The sequence below is a fragment of the Sturnus vulgaris genome, chromosome 26 (assembly GCF_052056855.1).
Source record: "Sturnus vulgaris isolate bStuVul1 chromosome 26, bStuVul1.hap1, whole genome shotgun sequence".
NCBI classification, from domain to species: Eukaryota; Metazoa; Chordata; class Aves; order Passeriformes; family Sturnidae; genus Sturnus; species Sturnus vulgaris.
This window is the reverse complement of record NC_142268.1, coordinates 4,861,254-4,885,625: the sequence shown is the minus strand read 5'-3', so window position 1 is coordinate 4,885,625 and position 24,372 is coordinate 4,861,254. Positions and strand designations below refer to the sequence as shown.

The window sequence follows — 24,372 nt, the reverse complement described above, 5'->3', positions numbered from 1 at the left end:
TATGCTCCTCTCTTGCAGGAGGCACAGCATGGCAGTGGAGATGGTCTCGGTCCAGTCTCAATGGTCCATGTCACACGAGTCCTCCCCAGTGCCATCCCAACGGCTGGAGGATGCTGGGTTAACACTTCTCTTGTACCCGTTTCCCTTTATGAAGGATGAATCCAATAACCTTTGGCAGTTCCCTCCCCTTCCCACCCCATCCCAAATACTGTCCAGCCCCGTGGGTCACAAGCACATATTTAATGAGCTGGGTCTTCCTCCAGTCCCATGGCTCTCCCTCCCCTTGGCTGGGCTCCAGGGGTCCATGCAGGCCGAGGGAGTGGTCTGATCCTGGAATGTCAGGTTGTAGGTTTCTGGGGCACAGGGATGGGGTTTATCGTATCCTGGTGAAGAGGTTGAGCACAGATACAGACTCCTGACAAGAGAAGACAAAGCAGGGGTAAACAGCTGTTAGTTCACGTGCTTCTGGGTTGGTTTGTTTTTAATCTGCTATCTCTAGCTCAGGGCACAATACCAGCTCACAAATCAAAGTCCAACACCATAAATATTCCCATGGGTTTCTTCCAAATGGCAACAAGTGCGTAGCTGGCCCATGCCAGAGCTCTGCAGGCAGCTGTACCTCAGAGATGGCAAGAACTGGGGGACCCCCAGGAGCAATGCCAGCTTGCCCAGTCCCCTCCTCCAAATCCCTCTGCCAGGCACCCAAGAAAGCTCTCAGAGCATCAGGCACAATCTGCTTTTGGTAATGGTGAGTTGTCACTGGCAGAATCCATGACCCCATTTTCATCCAAACCCCCGTTTAAGCAGTTTTGTAAGGAGACAGGGGATAATCATGGAATCACAAAACGGCTTGGGCTTCAAGGGACCTTTAAGTTCATCTCCTTCCACCCTGTCATGGGTTGCTCCAAGCCCTGTCCAACCTGTCTCTGGACACTGCCAGGGATCCAGGGGCAGCCACAGCTGCTCTGGGCACCCCGTGCCAGGGCCCCCCCACCCTCTCATGGAACAATTCCTTCCCAAAATCACATCCAGCCCTGCCCTCTGGCAGTGGGAAGCCATTCCCTGCATCCTGTCCCTCCATCCCTTGTCCCAAGTTTCTCTCCAGTTCTCTTGGAGTCCTTTTAGGCACTAGAATGGGCTGGAAGGTCTCCCTGGAGCCTTTTCTTCTTCAGGTGGACACCCTCAGCTCTCCAAGCCTGCTGTCACCCAAGGGCTCAGCTTGGTGAGGCCCCTGAAACACTGCTCTGCTCAGCAGCCCTGGACCAGCCTGGAGAGGGATGTTGTGTCACACCTGTCTTGGGCACACAGGGCGACCTTTTACATGAATCTCAGCAAAGTTGAATCCTTCACTGCCCCAGCCCTTGATCTGCAGGAAGGGATCAGAGAGGAGGCAGCAGAGCAGAGCCAGTGTGGCCTGAGTTCCCCCAGGCAGCTGCCCCCACACCTGGCCTTACCTTTGTCGAGCGAGTTTTACTGAAGACGTTCCAGAAGCGCAAGGTTTCGTCTCCAGCTCCTGTGACAATGGCCTCCCCATCAGGGGACATTGCCTAAGGACAAGACAACAACCTTTAGCACCTGCCACATTTTCGAGGCTGAAAACAAGTCTCTGTTGAAATGCAGGAGAGATTTAACTCTCCTTCCTACTCCACTGTGAGAAGCCAGCTACCTCTGCTTCCAGATGCCTCATGCAGCCTCAGGTGCAATTTGGGCACTTACAGTGCAGCTAAGGAACATGGCGGGAGTGGTGTGGAAAGAATACTTGTGCTCAGAAATCCAAGCCATGTGTAACTGAGGCTGCTCCTCCCGGGATTATCAACATGCCTGAAGGCAGGAAGATGCTATGACTGGATTTTCTGGCTGGTATTGGTTGCTTACATTGGGATCTACCTCCCAAAACATTATCAGCATTTGTCAGCTCTGTCCTGAACTGCTGACACCTCCATGTAACAGTAACAGCAGATATGAGATGGATCGAAATTACCCGCAACAAATATTTAATTCCCTGGGCAGCAGTCATCAGTGAAGAGGTGTGAAAGTCTTCTGGGAGTAAGCAGAGAAACTTGTGTTTCATAAAATCATAGAATCCCAGAATGTTTTGGGTGGGAAGAGACCTTAAAGCTCATCTTGTTCCACTCCAACTACCCCAGGCTGCTCCAAGCCCTGTCCAACCTGGCCTTGGACACTCTCAGGGATGGAGGGGAAGCTATAGCTGCCCTGAACCCTGTGCAAGGACCTCCCCACCCTCCCAGGGAACAATTCCTTCCCAATATCCCATCTAACTCTGCCCTGTGGGAATCTGAAGCCATTCCCCCTTGTCCTGCTATTCTAGATCCTTTCCCAAAGTCCCTCTACAGCTCTCCTGGAGCCTCTTTAGGCAGTGGAAGGTCTCCCTGGAGCCTTCTCTTCTCTAGGCTCAAAAGAGTTTTCTTAGAAGAAAACTCAGATATTTCCTCAGGAGAGCTTGGCAGGCTTTGCTATCATTAACAGCATTTCCATAGAAGCAAATCAAAACATCCCTTGCAGACACAGAAACGCGACCGAGTTTTCCACTGCTCATGGGGAGAAATCACATTCCCGTCCAGGCAGCTTATGGTGCCACTGGCACTGCTGCTTTGGGTTCCATCTGAGCACACCTACAGCCAAGTGAGCAGCTACAGAGCCATGGCCATCACTCACCAGATACAGGACTCTATAAGAGTGCCCTGTGAGCTTTGCTACTTGAGTTAACGAGGGGTATTTCCAGACGAGGATCTGGTTCTGGGAGTATCCATGGGTGCTCACCTGAAAGGGGAGAGGGGAACATGCATCATAGAATCATGGAATTGCTAAGGCTGGAAAAGACCTCCAAGATCATCAAGTCCAACAGTCTACAGACTACACCACTGCCCTGGGCAGCCTGTTCCAGTGCCTGACCACCATGAAATTTTCCCAATATCCAATCTAAACCTCCCCTGGTGCAACTTGAGGCCATTTCTTCTTGTGCTATTGCTTGTCACCTGGAAGAAGAACCTGAATTCCACCTGGATCAACCCTCTTGCCAGAGGGAGAGAAGGTCCCCCCTGAGCCTCCTTCTTTCCAGGCTGGAGCTCCTCACCTCCCTCAGCTGCTCCCCAACAGACCTCTGCTCCAGCCCCCTCCCCAGCTTTCTTCCCTTCTCCAGACACACTCCAGCCCCTCACTGTCTTTCCTGTGAGGGGCCCAAAACTGACCCCAGCACTTGAGGTGCCTCAGCAGTGCTCAGAACAGGAGGGCAGTCACTGCCCTGGTCCTGCTGGCAATACCCTTGCTGGTACAAGCCAGGATGCCCTTGGCCTCCTTGCCCACCTGGACACACTTGGCTCATGCTCAGCCATGTTCCCAGCTGAGGGCAGCTCAGCAGCAGCTGCACAGGGAAGGACTCACCAGCTCGTTGGCGTGTTTGGACCAGGCCAGGTTGCACACCTGGGACCCGGTGTCGATGCACTGCAGGGGCTGCCCCGTGAGCGTGTTCCAGAAGCGGATGCAGCGGTCAGCTGTGCCCCCACCTGAGGCCAGGAGCCCATGCTGGTGTGGGGACCAGGCAATGGCTTTGACTGCTGCCAGGTGCTCTGTGTATTGTTGGACAGGACTCAGACTGGAGTGATTCCAGACAAGGAGCTGGCAGAGAGAAGAGACATGATCAAACTTGTGCCTCAGTCATGTGTCCACTACACCCACGAGCCACAAAGGGACTGATGAGGGCAGCTGGGCAACAAGCTGATTACCCACAGCTCTGTCCAGACATGCACAGCTCCACTCTGCACTTCACAGAATCATGGAATGGTTTGGGTTGGTTAAAGCTCATTCAGTTCAAATTCCTGCCATGGGCCCGGACACCTTTTACTAGACTGGGTTGCTCTTAGCCCCATCTGACCTGGCCTTGAACACTTCCAGGGATGGGGCAGTCACAACCACCCTGGCACCACACTCCGCTGAGGAGCTGTCCTACCCCAAGCCACATGGCAGGAACAAGCCCTGAGGGAATACAGCTAAAGAAACGGCATCACTGAAGGGGGCCTCAGACCCTTCTGTTGCCTTTCTGCCTGTATCATTGCAGAACACGTCTAGAAATCTGCTCAGTTCATTAGGAGGAGTTATTGTGAGCAGGAGGAACTCGGTCCAACCATGCTGTCACACAGGCACTGGGCACATTCTCTACCTAGCAACCCACTCCAAAGGCCTTGGAACGCTGTTTTTTTGTGACAGATGCTTCCACCATATGGTGCTCAGTGAGCTGCAAGCCTGCGTTACAGGTATGAAACTCACAGAGCTCTACCTCAGGTTCTTGCTGCACACAAACATTACTGCAACAAATGTGACCACACACTATCCAAACAAAGCCAGGAATGGCAGCTTAGCAATAGCTTTGTTAAACTCAACCCCCGAAGCCAAGCTAGAGATTTAATTAGTCAAATACAGAGGCAAAATTAAATTTGCCTTTTTCATTTTATTAGGAAGAGAAGACTGAGTAGAAGCTTAGCATGATTTATGTTTGGTCATAGTCCAACAACCAAAATGAAAGTCCTTTTCAGAGAGGCCAAACATCCTTAAAGAATCACTGAACCATTGAGGTTGGAAAAGACCTTTAAGATCAAGTCCAATCTTTGACCTAATCCCATCATGCCCAGTAAACTATATTGCAAAATGACCTACCCACTTGGTTTTTTGAACACTTCCAGGAATGGCAACTCCCCCACTGCCCTGGGCAGCCTGTTCCAATGCTTAACCACTCTTTCAGTGAAGAAATTTTTCCCTAATCATAGAAGCATACTATGGTTTGGGTTGGAGGGGACTTCAAAGCCCATCTAGCTCCATCCCCTGGACAGGCAGGGACACCTTCCACTAGACCAGGTTGCTGCAGATCCACATCCTGTCCAGCCTGGCCTTGAACAACTCCCACGATATAAAAATACCCAACCTGAACCGCCCTGGTGCAACTTGACAACATTTCCTCTTGCCCTAGAAAGAAAGGGGTCTGACATTTCCCACAACCTCTTGGAAGCAATGTACCTTATTATCGTTCCCTCCAGAGGCCAGGAGCTGGTGGTCTGTGGACCATTTGAGCCCACAGACCTCCTGCCTGTGTCCCTGGAGCCGCCGCTCAGACTGCAGGGGTGGGGTGCGGATGTCCCTCTGCAGGATCATCCTGTCCCGGCTCCCGGACGAGAGCTGGTCTGCATTCCACGCCAAGGCACCTGCAACAGGGGCAGAGCTTCAGAGGGTGCTGTAGGAATCATGCAGTCACAGAACCACTGAGGCCACAAAAGATCTCTAAGGTCACCAAGTCCAACTGTCAACTCAGCACCACCACAACATTCATCATCAAACCATGTCCTCAAGTGCCACAACCACATGTCTTTTAAACACTTTTCAGGCATGGTGACTCCGCCACTGCCCTAGGCAGCCTGTTCCAATGATTTATAACCCTTTCTGTGAAGAACTTTTCCCAATATCCAATCTAAACCTCCTCTAGCACAGCTTGAGGGCATGTCCGCTCATCCTGTCCCTTGCTCCCTGGGAGCAGAGCTCAACCCCACCCAGCTTCACCCTCCTGTCAGGGAGTTGTGCAGAGCCAGAAGGCCCCCCCTGAGCCTCTTTTTCTCCAGGCTGAGCTCTTTCAGTTGCTTCTGGTGCTTCAGCCCCTTCCCCAGCTCTGTTCCCTTCTCGGGACATGCTTCAGCCCCTCAATGTCTTTCTTGTGAGAGACCTAAAAGTGACTCCAGGATCTGAGGTGGGACTTCAGTGTGACCAGCACAGAGGGATGGTCACTGCCCTGGTCCTGCTGGCCACATTATCAAGCCCAACCCTTCCAGTCCTGCAGCAGCTGGGAAGCAAAATGCAACCATCATAGCTGCCAGGGTCTAAAAACAAAAACCACAACTCTAACAAATCTCAAACCACTCCTTACAGACCTCCCTTACATCCACTCTCTGGAGTCCTAGATCAGGCACAGATAGAGGTTCCCCATAACAGACTGAGTGCAGGTATTACCAACCCCACTTCACAGTGCAGTAAAGCACAGAAATAAATCTCAGAAGGTGCATGGATTTCCCAAATCTCACCCCAGAGTTTAGATTCACAAACGTCTCCAAGCAGAAAAAAAACAGCCCTTCAAAAAAGGGAACTGGAAATCTCAGTGTGAAGCTGCCAGCAGGGCTGAAATAGGAAGCCAGCAGCAGTGAAGAAATGTTGTAACCAAACCCAAAAAGCCTCAAGCAAGGAGGAAACACCTGCTGCAACACCCAACCACCATCACACCCAGATCAGAACATCAGAGTTATGAGATGGTAACATTTTGAACCTGCTCAAGACACAGCCGGGGATAAATATCAATCCTGGTACTCTGAGTTCTCTATTTCCAGCAGATTCCTGGCTAACAAAGTTCAGTCAGGAAGGAGAGACCTCTGAGAACCTTCTGCTTCCCCACTCCTTACCAACTCTGGCTGTGTGTCCCTCCAGCATGGAGAGCTTCTTTCCTGCAGCTGCGTCCCAGATCTGTACAAAGCCCTTGTGAGTACCAACGGCCACCAAGTTTCCCTGGACAAAGAGAGAGCCAGGATCAGTACAGCCAGAAAACTGAAAGCTGAGGAAAAGACTTAACATAAATCCCACGAGATGGAAAGCATCCAGAGTTCTTATATCTTACATATTTTTCCCTACTGAGAGGCCCAAGCAGCCTGTCTGGAATATATTTATTGTAACATTTTTTGTCAAGAGCTGAAGAAGCAAACTGGCTCCTTCTCCCTCCCATTCTTCTTAGCAATGCCCCGAGAACCTCAAGTAACAAGAGGCTGCACTATATCATATCCCCTCTCTTTTAACAGAGAAAGACCAGCTCAGGGAGTTATCTACAGCCATGATGACAGTGACTAAGTGACCCATGTGTCAGCTGTCCTTGCTGACAGTGTCATACTGACCCGCTCTGACCAGCCCACGGATGTCACAGAATCGCCCTCCACAGAGAGGTCACACAGCCGGGTCACCTTCAGAGAGAAGAATGGGGTAAGAAACGTGGTTTTATCACACAGCACTACTGGCTGTCTCACAAACCAGTGCTGTGTTTGAGATAGAGTGCGACAAGTCCTGAAGCCCTCATGCAGCACATTCCACAGCTCTAGAAGGCTGGAAAAACCCTACATCAATGGGCAATTCAATCTTCAGACACTCATGACCCTTTACCTGACTTGTACAAGCACTCCACAGGTAAACACAAGTCCCAAGGCCAACGCTGAGGACGTTAAGAGAGGACCAGTCGACCAGGTTCAGGTAGAAATCATCCTGCAGCTCTGGGGCATCCAGCACTTTGAAAGGAATCTTGGAGATTTTCCGAGTTGGTTTTCGAGGTGACCTTAGTAGTTTCTGACTGTTTACAAAAACACATAAAAAAATAACTACAAGAATCTGCACATCACAGCAGATGGAAGGCATAGGTGCAGCCACTCTTTACAGAGCACTCTGAAGTTTCTATAGAAATGCAGAGACAAAAAGGCTGCACAACCCTCTTTCAGCAGCAAGACTGGAAGGAATTAGATTCTGCTTCTATAAAGGAGCTATGAAGCAGAAAGATTACTGAGAGCTGACCAAGACATGTCAAGCACATAGGCACGTTGGGCACCTGAAGAAATTCTTAGAACTTGACTGTTTTATTTATTATCTCTCCAGATTTCCAAACCCAATTCAAATGGCAATTTTAGAGCTTTAGACAGAAGTCCTAGAGAACCTCACTGAACCCTCTGTCCCAGCCCTTCACTTCTTTTAGTTTGCAGAGGATCAGTGTTACCTTTTGTTGCTGACAGGAGACAGGGAATAGGGTGAGACCTCATTGCCATCATCTGGACTGGAGCGTTTTGTGCTGAGCGAGTACTGCATAAAGAAACACAGCTTGTGAGGACCACAGCATGCCCGAGGCCTAAGGCATCACTCCCAACGTGCACTCTAAGCTAATTCCAACATCCAGTTTTTCCTTTCCCAGGTGCTCTAAAACCATACAAAACCCCATAGCAACACTCAAGTCCAAAAGCCTGATTTGGCCACTCACCACACTGTCCGAAAAGCCTGGCTCCACCCAGTTTTGCTGCCAGCACAAACACAGGAAGCGCATTGTTTGCTGCACACTCAGGTTCCCTTTGCAGGCCACCACACTTGTCAACAGCTTATCTCAGCTAAGCTCCAACACCAACTCATTGCACGAGAAGCCTGGCAGAGCCCTGTGCTCTGTTCCTGTGGTACACACACAACCTCCACCGGTGTTAATGCAAGTAAACAACTTACAGTGAACAGAGATTTCTTCTCTGGGGTGGATGGCTGCAGCCTCCTGTCCTCTGTCTGTGGGTCCTGCACCTTCTCAATCCCGGCTCCCAAGAGTTCATTCTTCAGCAAGGCAGAGTAGGCAAGGCCATCTGTAAACCCAAACAGGCACTGAGCAGAGACCTCAGAGTAGCAGCAGGGAATGTCAGGATCATGTGTGCCTGATCTGGAGAAGAGAAGGCTCCAGGAAGACATGAGAGTCCCTTGCAGGGCCTAAAGGGGCTCCAGGAGAGCTGGAGAGGGACTGGGGACAAGGAATGGAGGGACAGGACACAGGGAATGGCTTCCACTGCCAGAGGGCAGGGCTGGATGGGATATTGGGAAGGAATTGTTCCCTGGGAGGGTGGGCAGGGCTGGCACAGGGTGCCCAGAGCAGCTGTGGCTGCCCCTGGATCCCTGGCAGTGCCCAAAGCCAGGGTGGATGGGGCTTGGAGCAACCTGGGATAGTGGAAGGTGTCCCTGCCGATGTCACGGGGTGTAAGGAGATGGGCTTTAAGGTCCTTTCCAACCCAAACCAGTCTGGGATTCTACAACTTTTACTCTCACAGAGTGTCTTAATAAGCCTGGGGCCTCTATTCAGAATCAAGATTAGTAGCAAGTTTCTGCTCCTTCCACTCCATCAGAAAAGTGCTTCCATGACAATAAATTAAGGGATGGAGACAGCCTCTTGCATCCAGACACTCATCAAAAGCAGTGACCTGGTACTCCCTCATTATGTGGGCATTTCCCATAACACCAGCATGAGTTTTGGCATAAGCATGAAAGTGCCAGTGTGGTCTTAACATCCCCAGCAGTTTGCAATAAGAGCTCTAGGCACTGTAAAAGGGTGGTCTCACCTTTGCCAGTGTCTGATGTAGCATCCTTTGCTTTTCTGTTTTGGCTTGGTGATTTTTCATTTTCCTGAAATGAAGAAACATGCCATCACCATAGAGAAACCTCAGGGTATAGGGTGAAATAGCAAATGCAGGGAGCATAGTGTTTGAGGACACCCTCAATGGAACTCTTCTGGGGCAGCAGAAGCACATGGTACAGAAGATAAGCAGAGCAATCATGCCAGCCAAAACAAAAGGTACCATTTCCTCAGTTCCAAGGCTGAGCTGTAGGAGAAGGGAGCAAAACTTACATTTATTCTGTGGAAGTTGATGCTCCAGTTGGCCCCAGCTCTTGAGGGAATGAATCTGTCACCATGCTTACTAGGAGAAGACATTGGAGAATTGGAAGGTGTCAAGGTTCTTCTCATCTCTGCTACCTGCATCAAAGAATAAAAGACACTGAACTTAACTCTTGTCAAGCCCTAGAGTTGGTTGGTTTGTTAGACCTCAATTTTCTCTTACGTGTAGCTGCTGAGACTATGTATTAAAAAGGTATTACTGAACTCCACAAAAATATCTTCACCCCTTTTTGCTACCTGAACTGAGGTTATATATTCAAAAGGTCTCTTAAAGTCAAGCTATTTGGGTATTCATAGAACAGCTGAGGAGCTCACATCTGCTCACAACCCAACAAAAGACTGTGGTTTCCTTTGAGGAGGTCCAGGTCTTTCCAAAGCTGAAGGAAAAGAGTAACAAGTGAGACAGACAACAACATAGTGAGCCTGGGCCCATCTGTACTCACACAAGGCATTGTGTTCTCATTCTGTATGTTGATTTGGCGTAGGAGACGTCTCTCGTAGTCCTGATCCATGGTGGGGAGCTGGCTGGAGAGATCAGCCAGCTCAGGAATTTATGTTTGCGAAGTCCAAGCAGTAACTAGTGTGCTGTAACAGACAGGAGAACATCAACAAAATGTTACACTCCTCCATGCTGAAACACCCTTCTCAAAGTGTCCTAAGCCTGTTCTTTGAACTTGAGATCACTTTTCCTATCCAGAGCACCAAACCTGTGTGACACTGAGGAATACAGGCAGCTGGTGTTTTGTGTCTGACAGGACCTCAGCCAGTCCCCACCACATCTGGAGCAGGGACTGCCCCCAGGCCCTGCAGCAGCAGAGTCTGGCAATCCTTCAGGACACAGGCATGAAAAATCCAGACACCTGCAGCCTGTCCTGTCCTGGCACTGGCACCAGTTGCACAGAGAAGTGTGGCTGCTCCATTCATAAAAGTGTTCAAGGCCACGCTGGACCAGGCTTGGAGCAAACTGGTGTACTGAAGGTGTCACTGCCCGTGGCAGGGGGTGGAATGAGATGGGCTTTGAGGTCATTTCCAACCCAAACTATTGTGGGATTCTGTGATCCCACTACAGCCTGTCCCACTGCTCAGGTCAAGGGCACAGGAGCAGCAGCACTGAAGGTGGGATGCTTTTAGCCATGTAAGAAGTACTGCAGACTTTAACACCACCCACTGGAAGAACACACTATGGATCTAGTAATTCCAGTGAACATTCCATGTCTGATGCCTGCAGTATCCCAAATACTCCTCCTGGCTGGCACAAAGCTTGCTCACTCATATAGTGTATAAGTAACATTAACATCATTTAAGCACATATTTTAAGCATATATTTTAGGACAGGGCTGCTTCATAGCTGAGACTTGCCTGGTAAATTATCATGTGCATCAATAAAAAAGAAATGAGCTGACACTTGTGTGAGAATACACAGTCACAGCCCTTGCCAAGCCCGAAGGGCAGAGAGCAGCACTCCCAGAGTCCAACCTACCCCATCACACACCTCGTGCTGCGCCTTGTCCACAGCTGACATGGGCACAAAAACACCAGCACCAGAGGACACATCTAGTTGGTCTTTCAACCCAAGATAAACGTGTCCAAAGGCAAAGGTGCAATTAACACATAAGCAAATCCCCACAACACACAGGCATCTGGAGGCTGTGCAGATCATAAAGGGATCTTCATTCCTGTTATTGCATAAACATTTATGGCACCTGGCTGGAGTCCCAGCTGCGCAAATGGAGCCTCGAGATACAAACGGTGTGGTAAAATCCCGGAGGCAACTACACACAAAGGCTGTGCTGGGAGGAGGCTGCCCAGGGAGCAGCTGCACAGTGCCCCACTCAGGGACAGCCCTGCACTGCCTCCCGCTCCCTCCTGGGAAGAGGCTGCCTCCAGAAACCACAGAACTGCCCAGGGTTTTACCGTTTAAAACTGGGGGCAAGCTACCAAGCTACAACGGGTCCAGCAGTGCACGCTGCAATTCAGCAAGATGTGAAGTTTTACAATATTCTGTGAAATAAGATTGAAAATAAGGCACTGCAGAGCTGATGGCCATATATCTCAGAAAGTTACAGGAAATGAGGTGACATCAAGGTAGTGATCACTGTGGTTCCACAAGGCTCCATCTTAGGGCCAGTTCTCTCAAATGTCTTCATAAGTGACTTGGGGGGAGGTCTGGAAGGTCCTGAGTAGGTTTGCTGAGGCCACACACTTGGAAGGAACTGCTGATGTTCTCAAGACAGAGAGGCCCCACAGAGAGACTCTGACAATTGTGAGGATTGGGCAATTCCCAAAGGTGTGATGTTTAACAGGGCAAGTGTTGGATCCTGCCCTGGGATGGGGCAGCCCTGGATGCAGGGACAGGCTGGGAATGAGAGGCTGGAGAGCAGCGCCGTGGGAAGGGACCTGGGGGTCCTGGTGGGTGGCAAGTTGGATCTGAGTCACTGCTGGCAGCCCAAAGGGCCACCAGGCCCAGGGAGGGATTGTCCCACTCTGCTCTGCACTGGGGCAGCCTCACCTCCAGTGCTGGGGGCACCTTGGGCACCACAAGATCAGAAGGACCCAGAGCTGTTGGAGAGTGTCCAAAGGAGGGACACGGAGCTGGGGAAGCTCTGAGGAGCAGCTGAGGGCACTTGGCTCGTTCAGCTGGAGCAGAGGAGACTGAGGGGAGACTCCTCGGGGGCTGCAGCTCCTCCCGAGGGGAGGCAGAGGGGCAGGGGCTGAGCTCTGCTCTGGGCCAGGGCCAGGAGCCCAGGAAGGGCTGGAGCTGTGCCAGGGCTTGGCATGGAGCTCAGGGAAAGGTTCTTCCCCCCGAGGGTGCTGGGCACTGCCCAGGCTCCCCAGGGAATGGTCCCGGCCCCAAGGCTGCCAGAGCTCCAGGAGCGTTTGGACAGCGCTCTCAGGGATGCTCAGGGTGGGATTGTTGGGGGGTCTGTGCAGGGACAGGGGCTGCACTGATGTGGTTCCCCTCCAGCTCAGGAGATCCTGTGGTTCTTTGAGCTACGCCATTTTTCAGTACCAAAACTTGGACTTCTTACAAAGGCTGAAATGCTTTTTTCTTCCTTAACATTAAGCATGCCAACACTTTTATAAGAGCATCCCTGAAATAGATAGTGCCAAGCTGGTTCTGATCACACCTGCTTACCTCTATCACCTCCTCCCCCAAGCTTTTCTCTTTTTTAATTTAACACATTACTCCCATATGTTCTTTCAGCAGCAAAACTGGAGAGAGCTCCCAAATTTAACAAAAATCAGCTTCAACCAAATGAAGCAAAGAGTTAGGGACGACATAATTGCAGTGAAAAGTTAGAAAAGTCTGTGATGCTATTAATAAAGGAGATTTAAAAAATAAAAATTAGTGCATACCATAGCAAATACTCTCCCTCGTTTTGAAGTTTACTTACCACCACCCATACCGACCCACAAGATACCAAATGTGTCTCAAACGAAACAGTTGAACAAAATGCCCCCTCCCCCCTTTTCTTTTTTTGGGTTGTTGTTGTTTTAACACCATGAGTAAGAGTGCTCAGCCTGCAGAACCCACACGAGGAGCGTGATCAGCTAGGGAACACCACACATTTGAAGTGTCCTCCCAAAATGGCTCAGCACAGTATTCGTGAGAGATGCAGATCCAGTTACACAGCAAAGAGACGTTTTAATTTCTGCATCTGCAACACATTTGACTATCAAGTTTTTCAGTTCCCATCTGCCCAAATTTCACCTACAACTTTCACTCAGAACCACAGCACAGATTGTTCAACAAAGAGACCTCAGAGGCAGAACACAGCAGTGAATGTTCAGCACCTGAATAGTGACATGTTTTTACCCTAAAACCTCTAGAACAGTCCCAGGGAGCAAGCAGCACCTCTGGTTTGTGGTGTGCTCTTGCTTCTCTAAATTTGTCCGTGGAAAGTGATTGGAAGTGAGTCCGCTTCCCTCAAAGCAACTAAAGAAGGCTTTGCCAGAAGGACTTGGGGCTGCTGGTAACAGTAGCTGAACATGAAGTGGCGTGTGCCCAGGCGGGCAAGAAGGCCAATGGTACACGCGGCTTGTCTCAGCCACAGGGTGGCCAGCAGGACCAGGGCAGTGACCATCCTCGTGTGCTGGGCACTGCTGAGGCCCCACCTCGAATCCTGGTGACAGTTCTGAGCCTCTCACAAAAGGGCTGGAGCATATCTGGAGAAGAGAATGGAGCTGTGGAAGGCGCTGGAGCACCAGGAGCAGCTGAGGGGAAGCTCAGCCTGGAGAAAAGGAGGCTCAGGGAGACATTCTCACTCTCCACGACTCCCTGACAGGAGAGTGCTGCTGAGTGGGGGTCGGGCTCTGCTCTCAAGGAACAAGGGACAGGACAAGAGGAAACAGCCTCAAGCTGTGCTAGAGGAGATTTAGGTGGGACATCATGAGGAATTTCTTCATGGAAAGCATGATCCAACACTGGAACAGGCTGCCCATGGCAGTGGTGGAATTCCCATCCCTGCAGGGATTTAACAGCCATGTGGCTGAGGCACTTGGGGACATGGCTTAGTGGTGGCCTTGGCAGAGCTGGGAGAACGGCTTGACTTGATGTTAGAGGGCTTTTCCAGACTGAATGATTCTGTGTTTCTATGATATGTGGGCTTTAAGTTGAAGAAATAAAAGATCTTGAGGACCTACACGTGTTACATATTCTTCAGATGCTATTTTGTCTCTAATTATGCAATTTATGCTTGGAGAAGAATGGTGGGATTTGGTGGAAGGGTTTGGACTCCTTGAGAAGAATTTGTATTCTGACATTATGTTCTTCATGCCTTCTGTCTTGTCTGAATTGGCTGGATTCTCTCATCGCTCATTACCTTCAGAACAGTACTTACAGGCAGAGTCATAGTGCTGAACAAGCGCCTTTTGTTCTTTTTATTGACCCAACCATCATGTATACAAACACAAAAGTCTTTTTTCTTGGTATGGATGTGTTTTTAATAAGTCAGCATGCAAAATGCCAGGCCTGGCAGGGAAACTGGGCAGTAATTTTGCAAAATTATTTCTGTGGTTTGAGGCAGGCTGTACCTCTTTGGATTCCCCAGCACACACTGAAGGAGAGGTAAGAGATGCAGGTTGGTTCTGTCAATTTAGACATGCTCTACTCAAGCAATTCAAGAGTTGGATGATTCTTGACCCTTTTTTATTCCAGAAATTGTTCATGTATCTTCTACTCTGGAAGGTATTTGGGTGGGTAAGCATTTAACATGAGAGGTGCTGACAAAAGTGAGAGACTCAGAATACCAAAGACAGGATGCAAATGTTGAATATATTTCCTAATTTACACAGTGCCAAAGGGGGGTAAAGGATGCCTTGGTAACTTAAATACCATTAATGTTATGTTGATACTTTATTTTCAAGCATCTAAAGTTTGAAAAAGATTGCCTGGAGCTCTTCTCACTAGTAAGCTCTACACAGACCTCAAATTTATAGTCAGCAAGACCCTACCCACATTCAGAGATGCTGCCTGCTTTTTAGGCCTGAATTAAATGGCACAGGCTTTAAGGTAAAAACATGTCACTATTCAGATGTTGAATATTCCAAGCTCTCTGGAACAGCCCCATCATTTACTAAGGCAAAAGGTACACAAGTACTTAGTCCTCCAAGTCACGACCGGCAGTGTTTGAAATCAAACCTAGATGTCCTGCTTCCCAAATCTAAATATTTCATCTTCTTTTGATTTGACTAAACCCGATCACAACACTTGCAAATCAATAAGGCAAAGCCCTCAGCCGGCAGCAGAAGTGGCAGATTCTCTACCCTGGCAGCTGCAGTGTCCTGCCCCTCTTCATGACAGCTCCAGGTACTGACCACATCACACAAAAACCTAATGCAACCTCAAAGGGCTGAAGTTTTTGGCTGGTTTAGTAAGCATCACCTCCTCCTCAACTGAGTATTGCAAGACTATTACCAGTTATAGATTCTTTTACAGGGTCTTGAACAGCAGTAAGGGAAAAGAGGAAAAAAAAAAAAGACCAACAAAAATGCTAAGCCATAGCTTTTAGCTATGTAATAGTCAAGAGTATTAGGAATGCATTCAGAATGCCAAGGCTTCACAGGGCCACCACTGGGAACGAACAAGATACTCTGTGCTTGGCTAAGTTCAAGTAGAACTTGTCCACGTTGAACCCACAGGAACATTACACCAACCAAGCAAACCTTTTCAAGAACTGGCCGCCTTTCAAACCAACAATAGCACAAAAAGTCAGAGTCGTGTGTTTTACCAATATTTACCTTTTTAAAGCTACAAGGATATAATTTGTTACCCAGCAATTTACTATAGTGTGAGAAGCATTTATAAAATTAGCCATTTACCCCCATGCAAGGGGAGCAATTACAGCTTTATTTCAAAACAAACTGCAACCTTTTCTGCCTTGCCCTCATCAGAGAAACATGTTCACAGCTTTGTACAACAGACATCACACTAACGACAAGAAAAAAATTACTCCAGTGTTATGGTGTCAGATGGGATCTTCACCATTACTCCTAACACTCCTGAAGATTCAATACTCCATCAAAATCCAAGACGCTGGACTACAGCAAGAGCCATCACACCACAGCAGTGTACTTCAGAGTGTAAGATGTAGGCAACTGCTCTACACTGAAGGTCCTGCAAAATCCCTTGGTTTTCTGCCTTTCCAAAGCATCTTGCCGAGGACCTCCTGCCCTGGACACTCAGAAACACCTTTATGCACTGACTGCCACCAGCCTTACAATGCCCCTGTTCCAAACGTGCCAACTTTTAGTGGCCAGCAATACACACAAACTGAAATCCAGTTTTATTTGAAGGCAGAGTGGTTCAAGGGCAGAGCCAAACCACTGGTTGCATCTCCTGCCTGCATTCAGCCACTCAGTCTGGAAAAGGAGTACAGAAGCTGGAGATACAACTGAATGCACAGTGATCCATGCCCCTCCTCACTTCCCATGGCAGAAAACATCTCTCCTTCCTCACAGGCACAAAACATCCCCCTTTCCTCACAGGCATGGGCCCAACCTGCACTCCAGATTAGAGGTGACAAACATTTGACCTTCTGTACCTCCACCTGCACTTACAGACAAGCTTCAAGACTTCCCACAACCCTCCATGACAGCTTCAGAGGCTCAGGTAAAGCTTTACATCCACCATCCCAAAGGGATGCACAATCCTACCATGATGACAGAGAAACTCTGATCAGTAGACCACAAAAATTTAGGGCACTCTGATGACCGAGGCTGCAGGAAGCCTGTGGGAGGCAAGGGCGTGATGCTCATGACACAGAGCTCTGTTTATGGCCTGGACTATCACGAGTCAGCAGAAACTCAGGGTTTCTGAGTTTCAGGTTCAGGAAAGAGAAAAGTCTCTGTCTTTGGAAGGGCCTTTACCAAAGATAAATATTGCCACCACTAATCACAGAATACCAGAATGGTTTGGGCTTGAAGGCACCTCAAAGCTGATCCAGTGCCACCCCTGCCATGGATAGGGACATCTTCCACTATCCCAGGTTGCTCCAAGCCCCCTCCAACTTGGCCTTGGACATTTCCAGGGATCCAGGGGCAGCCACAGCTGCTCTGGGCACCCTGTGCCAGGGCCTCCCCACTCTCATGGGGAAGAATTTCTTCCTAATATCTAATAGATCTTCTCAGTACACCATCACAAGCCCAAAAGTTTTTCATCAGGATTTTTGTATACACAACAGTTGCTCTTAAATGTAAGTGCTCCTCAAAGCGGACACTCCAAAAAGCCCACCAGGAACATAATTCTTGCTGTCTCTCACACAGATGATGCTCAGGTATCACCACTGCTTTCAGCATAGATGTTTTTGCTAAATCCTTTTTTCCTCCACAACTAAAGGAAAAAAAAGGAAGATGACAGTCAAGCCTGTACTCCAAAGACCAGGCTATTTTCAACCATTCAACTGAAGCTCAAATACAAGTGATGGGTAACTACAAAGATCAGAACGAGCAGCACCCCCACTGATGCAGCCACACAGCAGCCAGGCCACTTGCTGAGGGGTTCCAAATTTGCCTCAGCCGGTTTTGAATAAGTCAGGAGAACTGTAGGGTTGTTATTTACCTTCACAGATGACGTTTTCATTCAATACACATCCCACTGCAGCGTACCATTGTCTCTTGGCAGTGCAGAGCTTATCCAAGCAGACATGACAACCATGCACTCAGCAGGGGATTTCTCAGAAAATCACCACTATTAAACCCCTTTTTTATTGCTTGCAGGTGGTGATCATTTCACCCTTTCACCATGATGCTCTATAAATAAGAGGGACACACTTGTTCCCAGGGAATACAAAATACAGCATGAAGTCCTCACCAGCACAGGAAGCCTTGCACTGAGAAACAAAGCACAGCACATGGGGACACTTTGATGGTACCTCCTGCTCATGGGCCAAAAGCCCCTAATTAGCAGGAAGTCTCCTTAAAGAGGTTTATCTGTTACAAAAGCAAAACAAACAAGAGGCAGCAGCAGGAACTCTCCAGTTTCAGAGATGCAGTAACTGGCCAAGGCACCTGGTGAAGCAGCACCTGTACCCCTGGGCTGTGTTGGCTGTCACCTGGCTCGGGGATGCTCCAAGGGTAGGGGTGAAGAGCAGATTCAGCTCCAGCAGATCTTGCCTGAGAAACACCAAGTGCTGAGCAAGTTCTGCTGGTCCCATTTGCAGTGGAAGAGGTTCCTGCTGGTCCCCACATGCTCAGGCAGAACAGCACAGAACTCCGTCCCTTCTGCAGATGCTGAAGGCTAATTCCTGCATTGGGGAAGGGGCTGGGTGTTATTTCCCCAAGGTACTTCTTGGCAAGGAGGGGACATGCACTAACTTTACAACGTTCTGCTTTGAGATTTCATCTCAGTCTAGGACATAGCCAGTGCCAAATACACGTGCCTCTCACAAGGCAGGGCCTGATCAAACCCCACAGTTCTCTCCACACTGCCTGGCCTCCAGAACTCCCCTTGGATATAGGAGCCGAGCTCTGGGTAGTCACTGGCCTCCACAGAGGGCCAGTTACAGCCACAGCACTTCTGCTTCCACCATCACCTGGCAGCAGTTTTCCCCACAAAAAAACATTTTGTACAAGTCACTAGACAGACAGGAAAAACAAAGGTTCTGCTTTCAACCACCATATGATGGCACCTATTTTGGTAATCACCTAGAAGATACTTGTTTAATTATTCTGTGTCGAATCAAAGAATCATTTAGGTTGGAAAAGCCTTCTAAGATCAGAGTCCAACTGTCCCCCTAGCAATGTCAAGGCCACCACCAACCATGCCCCAGGTACCAGATCCACATGTCTGTTAAATCCCTGCAGGGATGAGGACTCCACCACTGCCTTGCATATCCCAGTGCTACATGGAATCACAGCGTGGGTCAGGCTGGAAGGACCACAGTGGTCATCTGGTCCCACCTCCATGGTCATCCCAGAACACATGGCAGAGGATTGTGTCCAGACACTTCTGGAGTATCTTCAGTGAGGGAGACTGCACACCTTCCCTGGGCAGCCTGTTCCAGTGCTCAGTCACTCCACAGGGTAGTTCTTCCTCATGTTCAAATGGAACTTCTGAGGTATCAATCCCTGCCCCTTCCTCTTGTCCCATTGCTGGGAGCAGAACCTGGTCTTTGCTCTGAGCCCTCCCTGCAGACACTGAGAGGATGAGGGCTGAGGGTCCCTCTCACCTGTGTCTCCTCTCAAGGCTGAACATACACAGCTCATTGAGCCTTTCCTGAAGAGAGAGATGTTCCAGTCCCTTCAGCAGCTCCGCAGCATCCCCTGGACCTGCTCCAAGAGCTCCAAGTCCATCCTGTCCAGAACTAGACACAGCACTCCAGATTTGCCTGACCAGGGCCAAGAAGAAGGGCAGGATCACCTCCCTCAACCTGCTGGCAATGCTCTTCCTAATGCACACCAGGATCTCACTGGCCCCTTGGCCCCTGGGACGCACAGCTGGTCAGGAACACTCTGTTGTTCACCAGGGCCCTCTTCAGCTGCTCTCCAGCAGGTCAGGCCTCAGCCTGGACTGGGGTTATCCCTCCCAGGTGGAGCAGCCTACATTTACCTTGCTGAAGTTCTGACAGTTCTTACCTGCTCACCTCTCCAGCCTGTCGAGGCCCTTCTTCAAGGCTGCACAGCCCTGGGGGGGACTGGCTACTGCTCCTGCTCTGTGTCAGCAGCTGAGGAGGCACCAACCCCCTCATCCAACCACTGACGGATGAGTTAAACAACACTGGGCACAGGATTGAACCTGGGGGGGCTAGTAAAAAGGGAGTAGGGATGTACAGAGTGAAGTACTTGGATCTTAGAGACACTTCTTAGGAAGTTTTTTTTATAAGTTTTTACATGTTGGTCACTCCAGACTCAAAGAGGACTGACTTAGGAGCAGAAAAAAGAACAAGAAAATGCTACAGTCTGAATTTTCGAACAACTTACAGAATCTTCAGGGCTTTTTGTTTCTGTTTAGTAGTTTCTATTCTGTTTGAGCACATTTTTCATACAGCCACTGACTTTAATAACATTCCGTTTCCCTTCAAAAAAATCCACAGGAGACAGTTGTCCAATTATGTTGTACTTCCAAGTGCATAAAGACAGCTAGAACTACCAGCTTTATAGATACACATTCTGGTAAGACTTCCAGTAAAGAAGAATTCAGTGCACTACAAGCAGAGATTAAAAAATTCACCAGCAGCCCTGTCCTCAGAGCTTTACTGAAAGCTCAGGCATCTAAAACTCTGCTTCATTATAACACTTAAGGTAATGAAGATGCAATGGTGCCCCTGGACAAACTACAAAAATAAACTATAGAATTTACAAAACATTACAGCCTCAGTCAACAGCCCCAGAAAACTCTCCTTCTGTATCAATTATAATAATCAAAAAACCAAAATCAGACTAATACAAGATCATAGACTCCCAGAATGATTTGGGCTTGAAGGCACCTTAAAGTTCATCTCCTTCAACTCCCTTCCATGGGCAGGGACACCTTCCACTATTCCAGGTTGCTCCAAGCCCCATCCAACCTGGCCTTGGACACTGCCAGGATCGAGAGGCAGCCACAGCTGCTCTGGGCACTCTGTGCCAGGGCCTGCCAACCCTCCCAGGGAACAATTCCTTCCCAATATCCCATCTAATCCCACCTTCTGTACGTGGGAAGCCATTCCCTCTTTTCCTGTCTCTACAGGCTCTTGTACATAGTCTCTCCATCTTTTTTGTCAGCTCCCTCAGGTTCTAGAAGGCTACAGTGAGGTTTTGGTGCTCACAGCTGGACTGCTTCTGAAGAACCTTCTGCACTACTGGGGTGTTATTAAATACACGAAGGAAGAATCAGCACATCATAAGAAAATGGGCACAAAGCCTTCAAGAGAGCTACAAATCAAGGAAAAACAATCCTCCGTGCCACAAATCAAACATCTTCCTGAGGTGACTCCAATGTGACCTGACAAACTGCCCTGGCCCAGAAGAACCTTCTAACCACCTGGAGGACCTCCAGATCAGGCTGATCCTGCGTACAAATCCCACGTGCAAAATATCAACAACAGGCTAAAAATACCCTGATGAAACACACAGCGATAAGGAGCTCCCTCAGACGCCAGAGCCATAGGGTGAGCAGGGGCACATGCACCGGTGCTGTACGTAAACAAGAGACTGCTGGCCAAAGTTGCTGTTGCTGCTTGGCAGATCCCTTTAAGAATAAGATCCACACCACTAAAATCTCTGTTACCGATTGTGTTACCAACTTGATCAAGAACCAAGAGCTGATCCAGGCTCCGGCTCTTTGCGTCTTTCCCCAGATGACCAGGGCACACGGACCGAGCGAAGGGGTTACACTGCAAGCTTCCAGCTGCTTTGCACAGCCCCGGCCCCGGGTGCAGGTGCGGGATGCCCGTTACCAAACACACTGGAGCGTTGGGGCTCACCAGCCCTGCCGTGACAGGGCACAGAGCACCTGAGCACGCAGGAACCGGCACAGACTGGGCCCATCCTGCCAGGGCTGACAAGGCACCACAACGGGCGGGGAGAGAGAGGCGGGGCTGCTCGGTGACCGGCTGCCGAGGGAGAGCGAGAGGGAGGGAGGGAGGAAGGGACGAAAGGAGGCAAGGCACCCCCAGCCCCGCCCGGCCCGGCCCGGCCCAGCACAGCCCGGCCCCTCCGCACAGCCCGGCCCGGCCCACAGGCCCGTGCCCCCGGGGTAAAGTGCGGGGCCCAAGCTTGCTGCAGGCTCTCCGCCTCGCCGTGTTGTGCCATGCCATGCTCCATGCTATGCTCCATGCTGTGCTCCTTACCGTGCCCCAGGCGCTGCCCCAGCCGTACCTGCTGCGGTGCCGGTGCCACCAGGCGGCCCAGCCCGGCCCAGCTCCGCCTCCTCCGTCAGCACCCGCCGGCCCCGCCGCTACACAACATGGCGGCCGCCCCCGCCCCCGCGCGGGGCACGACGGGAGCGAGCCCCGCCCGCCGCTTCGAACACACACAGGAAGCGGCGACGCGCGGCGCCATGGCAACGGGCCCGGTGACGTCACAACCTGGACATGACGTCATGGCGGGGGGTTCCGGTGTCTGTGTGTGTCCCTCCGGGAGGGCACCGGCCCGGAGACTGCTGGGCCTCTGAGGGGCCCCTTGGGTTCCTTAAGGAAGTCTTTGGGTCCACAAACGGGTCCTTTTGGTGGTCCTTGGGAGGGGAATTCTTGGGTCCTTCCCCCCCGCTGGTGGGGGGGAGGAGTGTTCTATAGTCCTTAAGGGAATTATCTTGGTCCTTGAGGAGTTCTTAGGAAAGCGTCTTGATCCCTGGAAGGGAGTCATCGTATCCCTGAGGGGGGCTCCCTGAATCCTTTAGGGGGTCCTTGGGTCTTTGGGGGGCTCCTTAGTGGGAGTTTCTTGGTCCCTGAAGGGGTTCTTGGGTCTCTGGGGAAGGTTCTTGGGTCCTTTAGGGGGGTCCTCAGGTCCTTGGGAGGCCTCTTGGCTTCTGGAGGTTGGTCCTGGCCCCTCCAGGAGGGTGTGGGATTCCTGTGCCCCCTCCCCCCCCCCCCCCCCGAGATTGTCTGTGACTCAGTGTAGGGCCCCTCACGACCCCGCAGAGTATCTGTGTCTCCCCCATTCCTAATCTCTGATACCCATTACTCTTCTCAGGGAGTTATGGAGTGAGTGGGGGGAAACCAGCTGTGTGCCCACCACACTCTTGGGAGGGCACTGGGCCAGGGGCTGCTGCTCCCCCAGAGCTCAGCCCCACATGGCCCGGGAGGAGCCAGGGGCAGGTGCTGCAGGAGGATTTGCGGCCCCATGCCCTTCTCAGTGCTGGTGTGTGCTGGAGCCACCCTGTTCCTGCCCATGCCCACAGAGGGGCTGGTGCCAGCGACTCGGGGTGCTCGTTGGAGGGCAGAGGGATGCCTCTCTGCAGACAGCACAACCACCCATTCTTGTCTTACTGCAGCAGTGCAGTGAGCTGCATGCAATTCCCTGATATTAATCTTGCACCTCCCTGTTCAGCTCAGCCTTACATAATAAAGTCTCTCTTTAATGCTCCCTTGTATGTTATTTTCGACAAGAAACAGCTGATAACTGCAGCCCTGAGACGGAACAGAATCATTCATAGACTCCTGGAATATCCTGAGCTGGAAGGGACCCTCAGGAATGATCAGGGCAGCCCCTGTCCCTGCACAGACCCCCCAACAATCCCACCCTGAGCATCCCTGAGAGCGCTGTCCAAACGCTCCTGGAGCTCTGGCAGCCTTGGGGCCGGGACCATTCCCTGGGGAGCCTGGGCAGTGCCCAGCACCCTCGGGGGGAAGAACCTTTCCCTGAGCTCCATGCCAAGCCCTGGCACAGCTCCAGCCCTTCCTGGGCTCCTGGCCCTGGCCCAGAGCAGAGCTCAGCCCCTGCCCCTCTGCCTCCCCTCGGGAGGAGCTGCAGCCCCCGAGGAGTCTCCCCTCAGTCTCCTCTGCTCCAGCTGAACGAGCCAAGTGCCCTCAGCTGCTCCTCAGAGCTTCCCCAGCTCCGTGTCCCTCCTTTGGACACTCTCCAACAGCTTTGGGTCCTTTTGACCTTGTGATGCCCAAAGTGCCTCAAGAACTCAAGATGATTCCATCCAACAGATCCTGGACTCAGGCCATGAGGAGCTTCCCTGCAGGCATCCCCACTTTCTCAATTGTCTCAGGAGACCTATGGGATCTGCCCAGACATGGCACGTCTGGAAACCTAACAAGTTTTGGGAGAGTGGGCACCACTTTTGGAGTAGCATCCAGGCCCTGGCATTACACCCAGGTGTGTGGAAATATCGTGATACCAGAGGTTTATGTCCAAAAAGGAGACAGAGGAGTCCTGTAACTTTATTCACGAATAAAGGGAGAGGCCATGGGGCATTTCCCATGGTGTCTCTCAAACTGTTGGGGGATATAGCCTCCTTTTTATCCTAATTTTCATGGCCACATCACCTTCTCCTTTTCTCCACTGGCTGAGGTACTTGGAAGGTACAAACTTCCTGAATTTCCTACTGTATGTCCCCCTCTAAAATGCATCCCCCCTTTATTTAACATATGAGATTCATAGTTCTATTGTCTTCGTTCTCCTTCTCCAAGTTCAGGAGTTTAGCAGGACCTTGGCTGAGCAGCAGTCCAAGTGAATTAGTAACACTTTCTGAAATGGATGGTTTCTCCTGTTACTTCCTTATCTACAAGTCCCTGGCCCTATCTACAAGCAGATTCACACAGTCTGTTTGTAAAGACACATTCATCTTATTCTCTTCTTCCTTTCACTGGGCACCATCAGGGCCCTGGCACTGCCTGTCTGTGGTTGGGCCTTTTCTCACTCTGGTGCCAGTCCTTGTCCAAACTGAACCCGGTGAGTTTTGTCCAGTCTTTTCCAGCCTTTTCAACCCTTCTTGCAAATCCAATCAGATT

The 24,372-nt window shown here is 50.5% G+C and overlaps 1 protein-coding gene across 2 annotated transcripts; it reads right to left on the bottom strand.

Moving 5' to 3' along the window:
* Positions 1 to 225: 225 nt before the first annotated feature.
* On the bottom strand, positions 226 to 21,930 carry FZR1 (fizzy and cell division cycle 20 related 1). 2 transcript variants are annotated; one of them, XM_014884420.2, is made up of 14 exons: positions 21,794 to 21,930; positions 9,940 to 10,081; positions 9,449 to 9,574; positions 9,162 to 9,225; positions 8,290 to 8,417; positions 7,799 to 7,881; positions 7,198 to 7,381; positions 6,936 to 7,001; positions 6,453 to 6,555; positions 5,029 to 5,213; positions 3,403 to 3,636; positions 2,677 to 2,781; positions 1,455 to 1,547; positions 226 to 415 (listed from the first exon to the last, which is right to left on the bottom strand). In XM_014884420.2, the coding sequence occupies exons 2-14, from the start codon at positions 10,006 to 10,008 to the stop codon at positions 374 to 376; spliced, it is 1,482 nt and encodes a 493-aa protein (XP_014739906.1). In that variant the 5' UTR covers positions 10,009 to 10,081; positions 21,794 to 21,930; the 3' UTR covers positions 226 to 373. The 2 variants fall into 2 exon arrangements, with proteins under 2 accessions (XP_014739906.1, XP_014739905.1); XM_014884419.2 differs by having other exon boundaries at positions 21,766 to 21,899.
* Between the last annotated feature and the right edge of the window lie 2,442 nt (positions 21,931 to 24,372).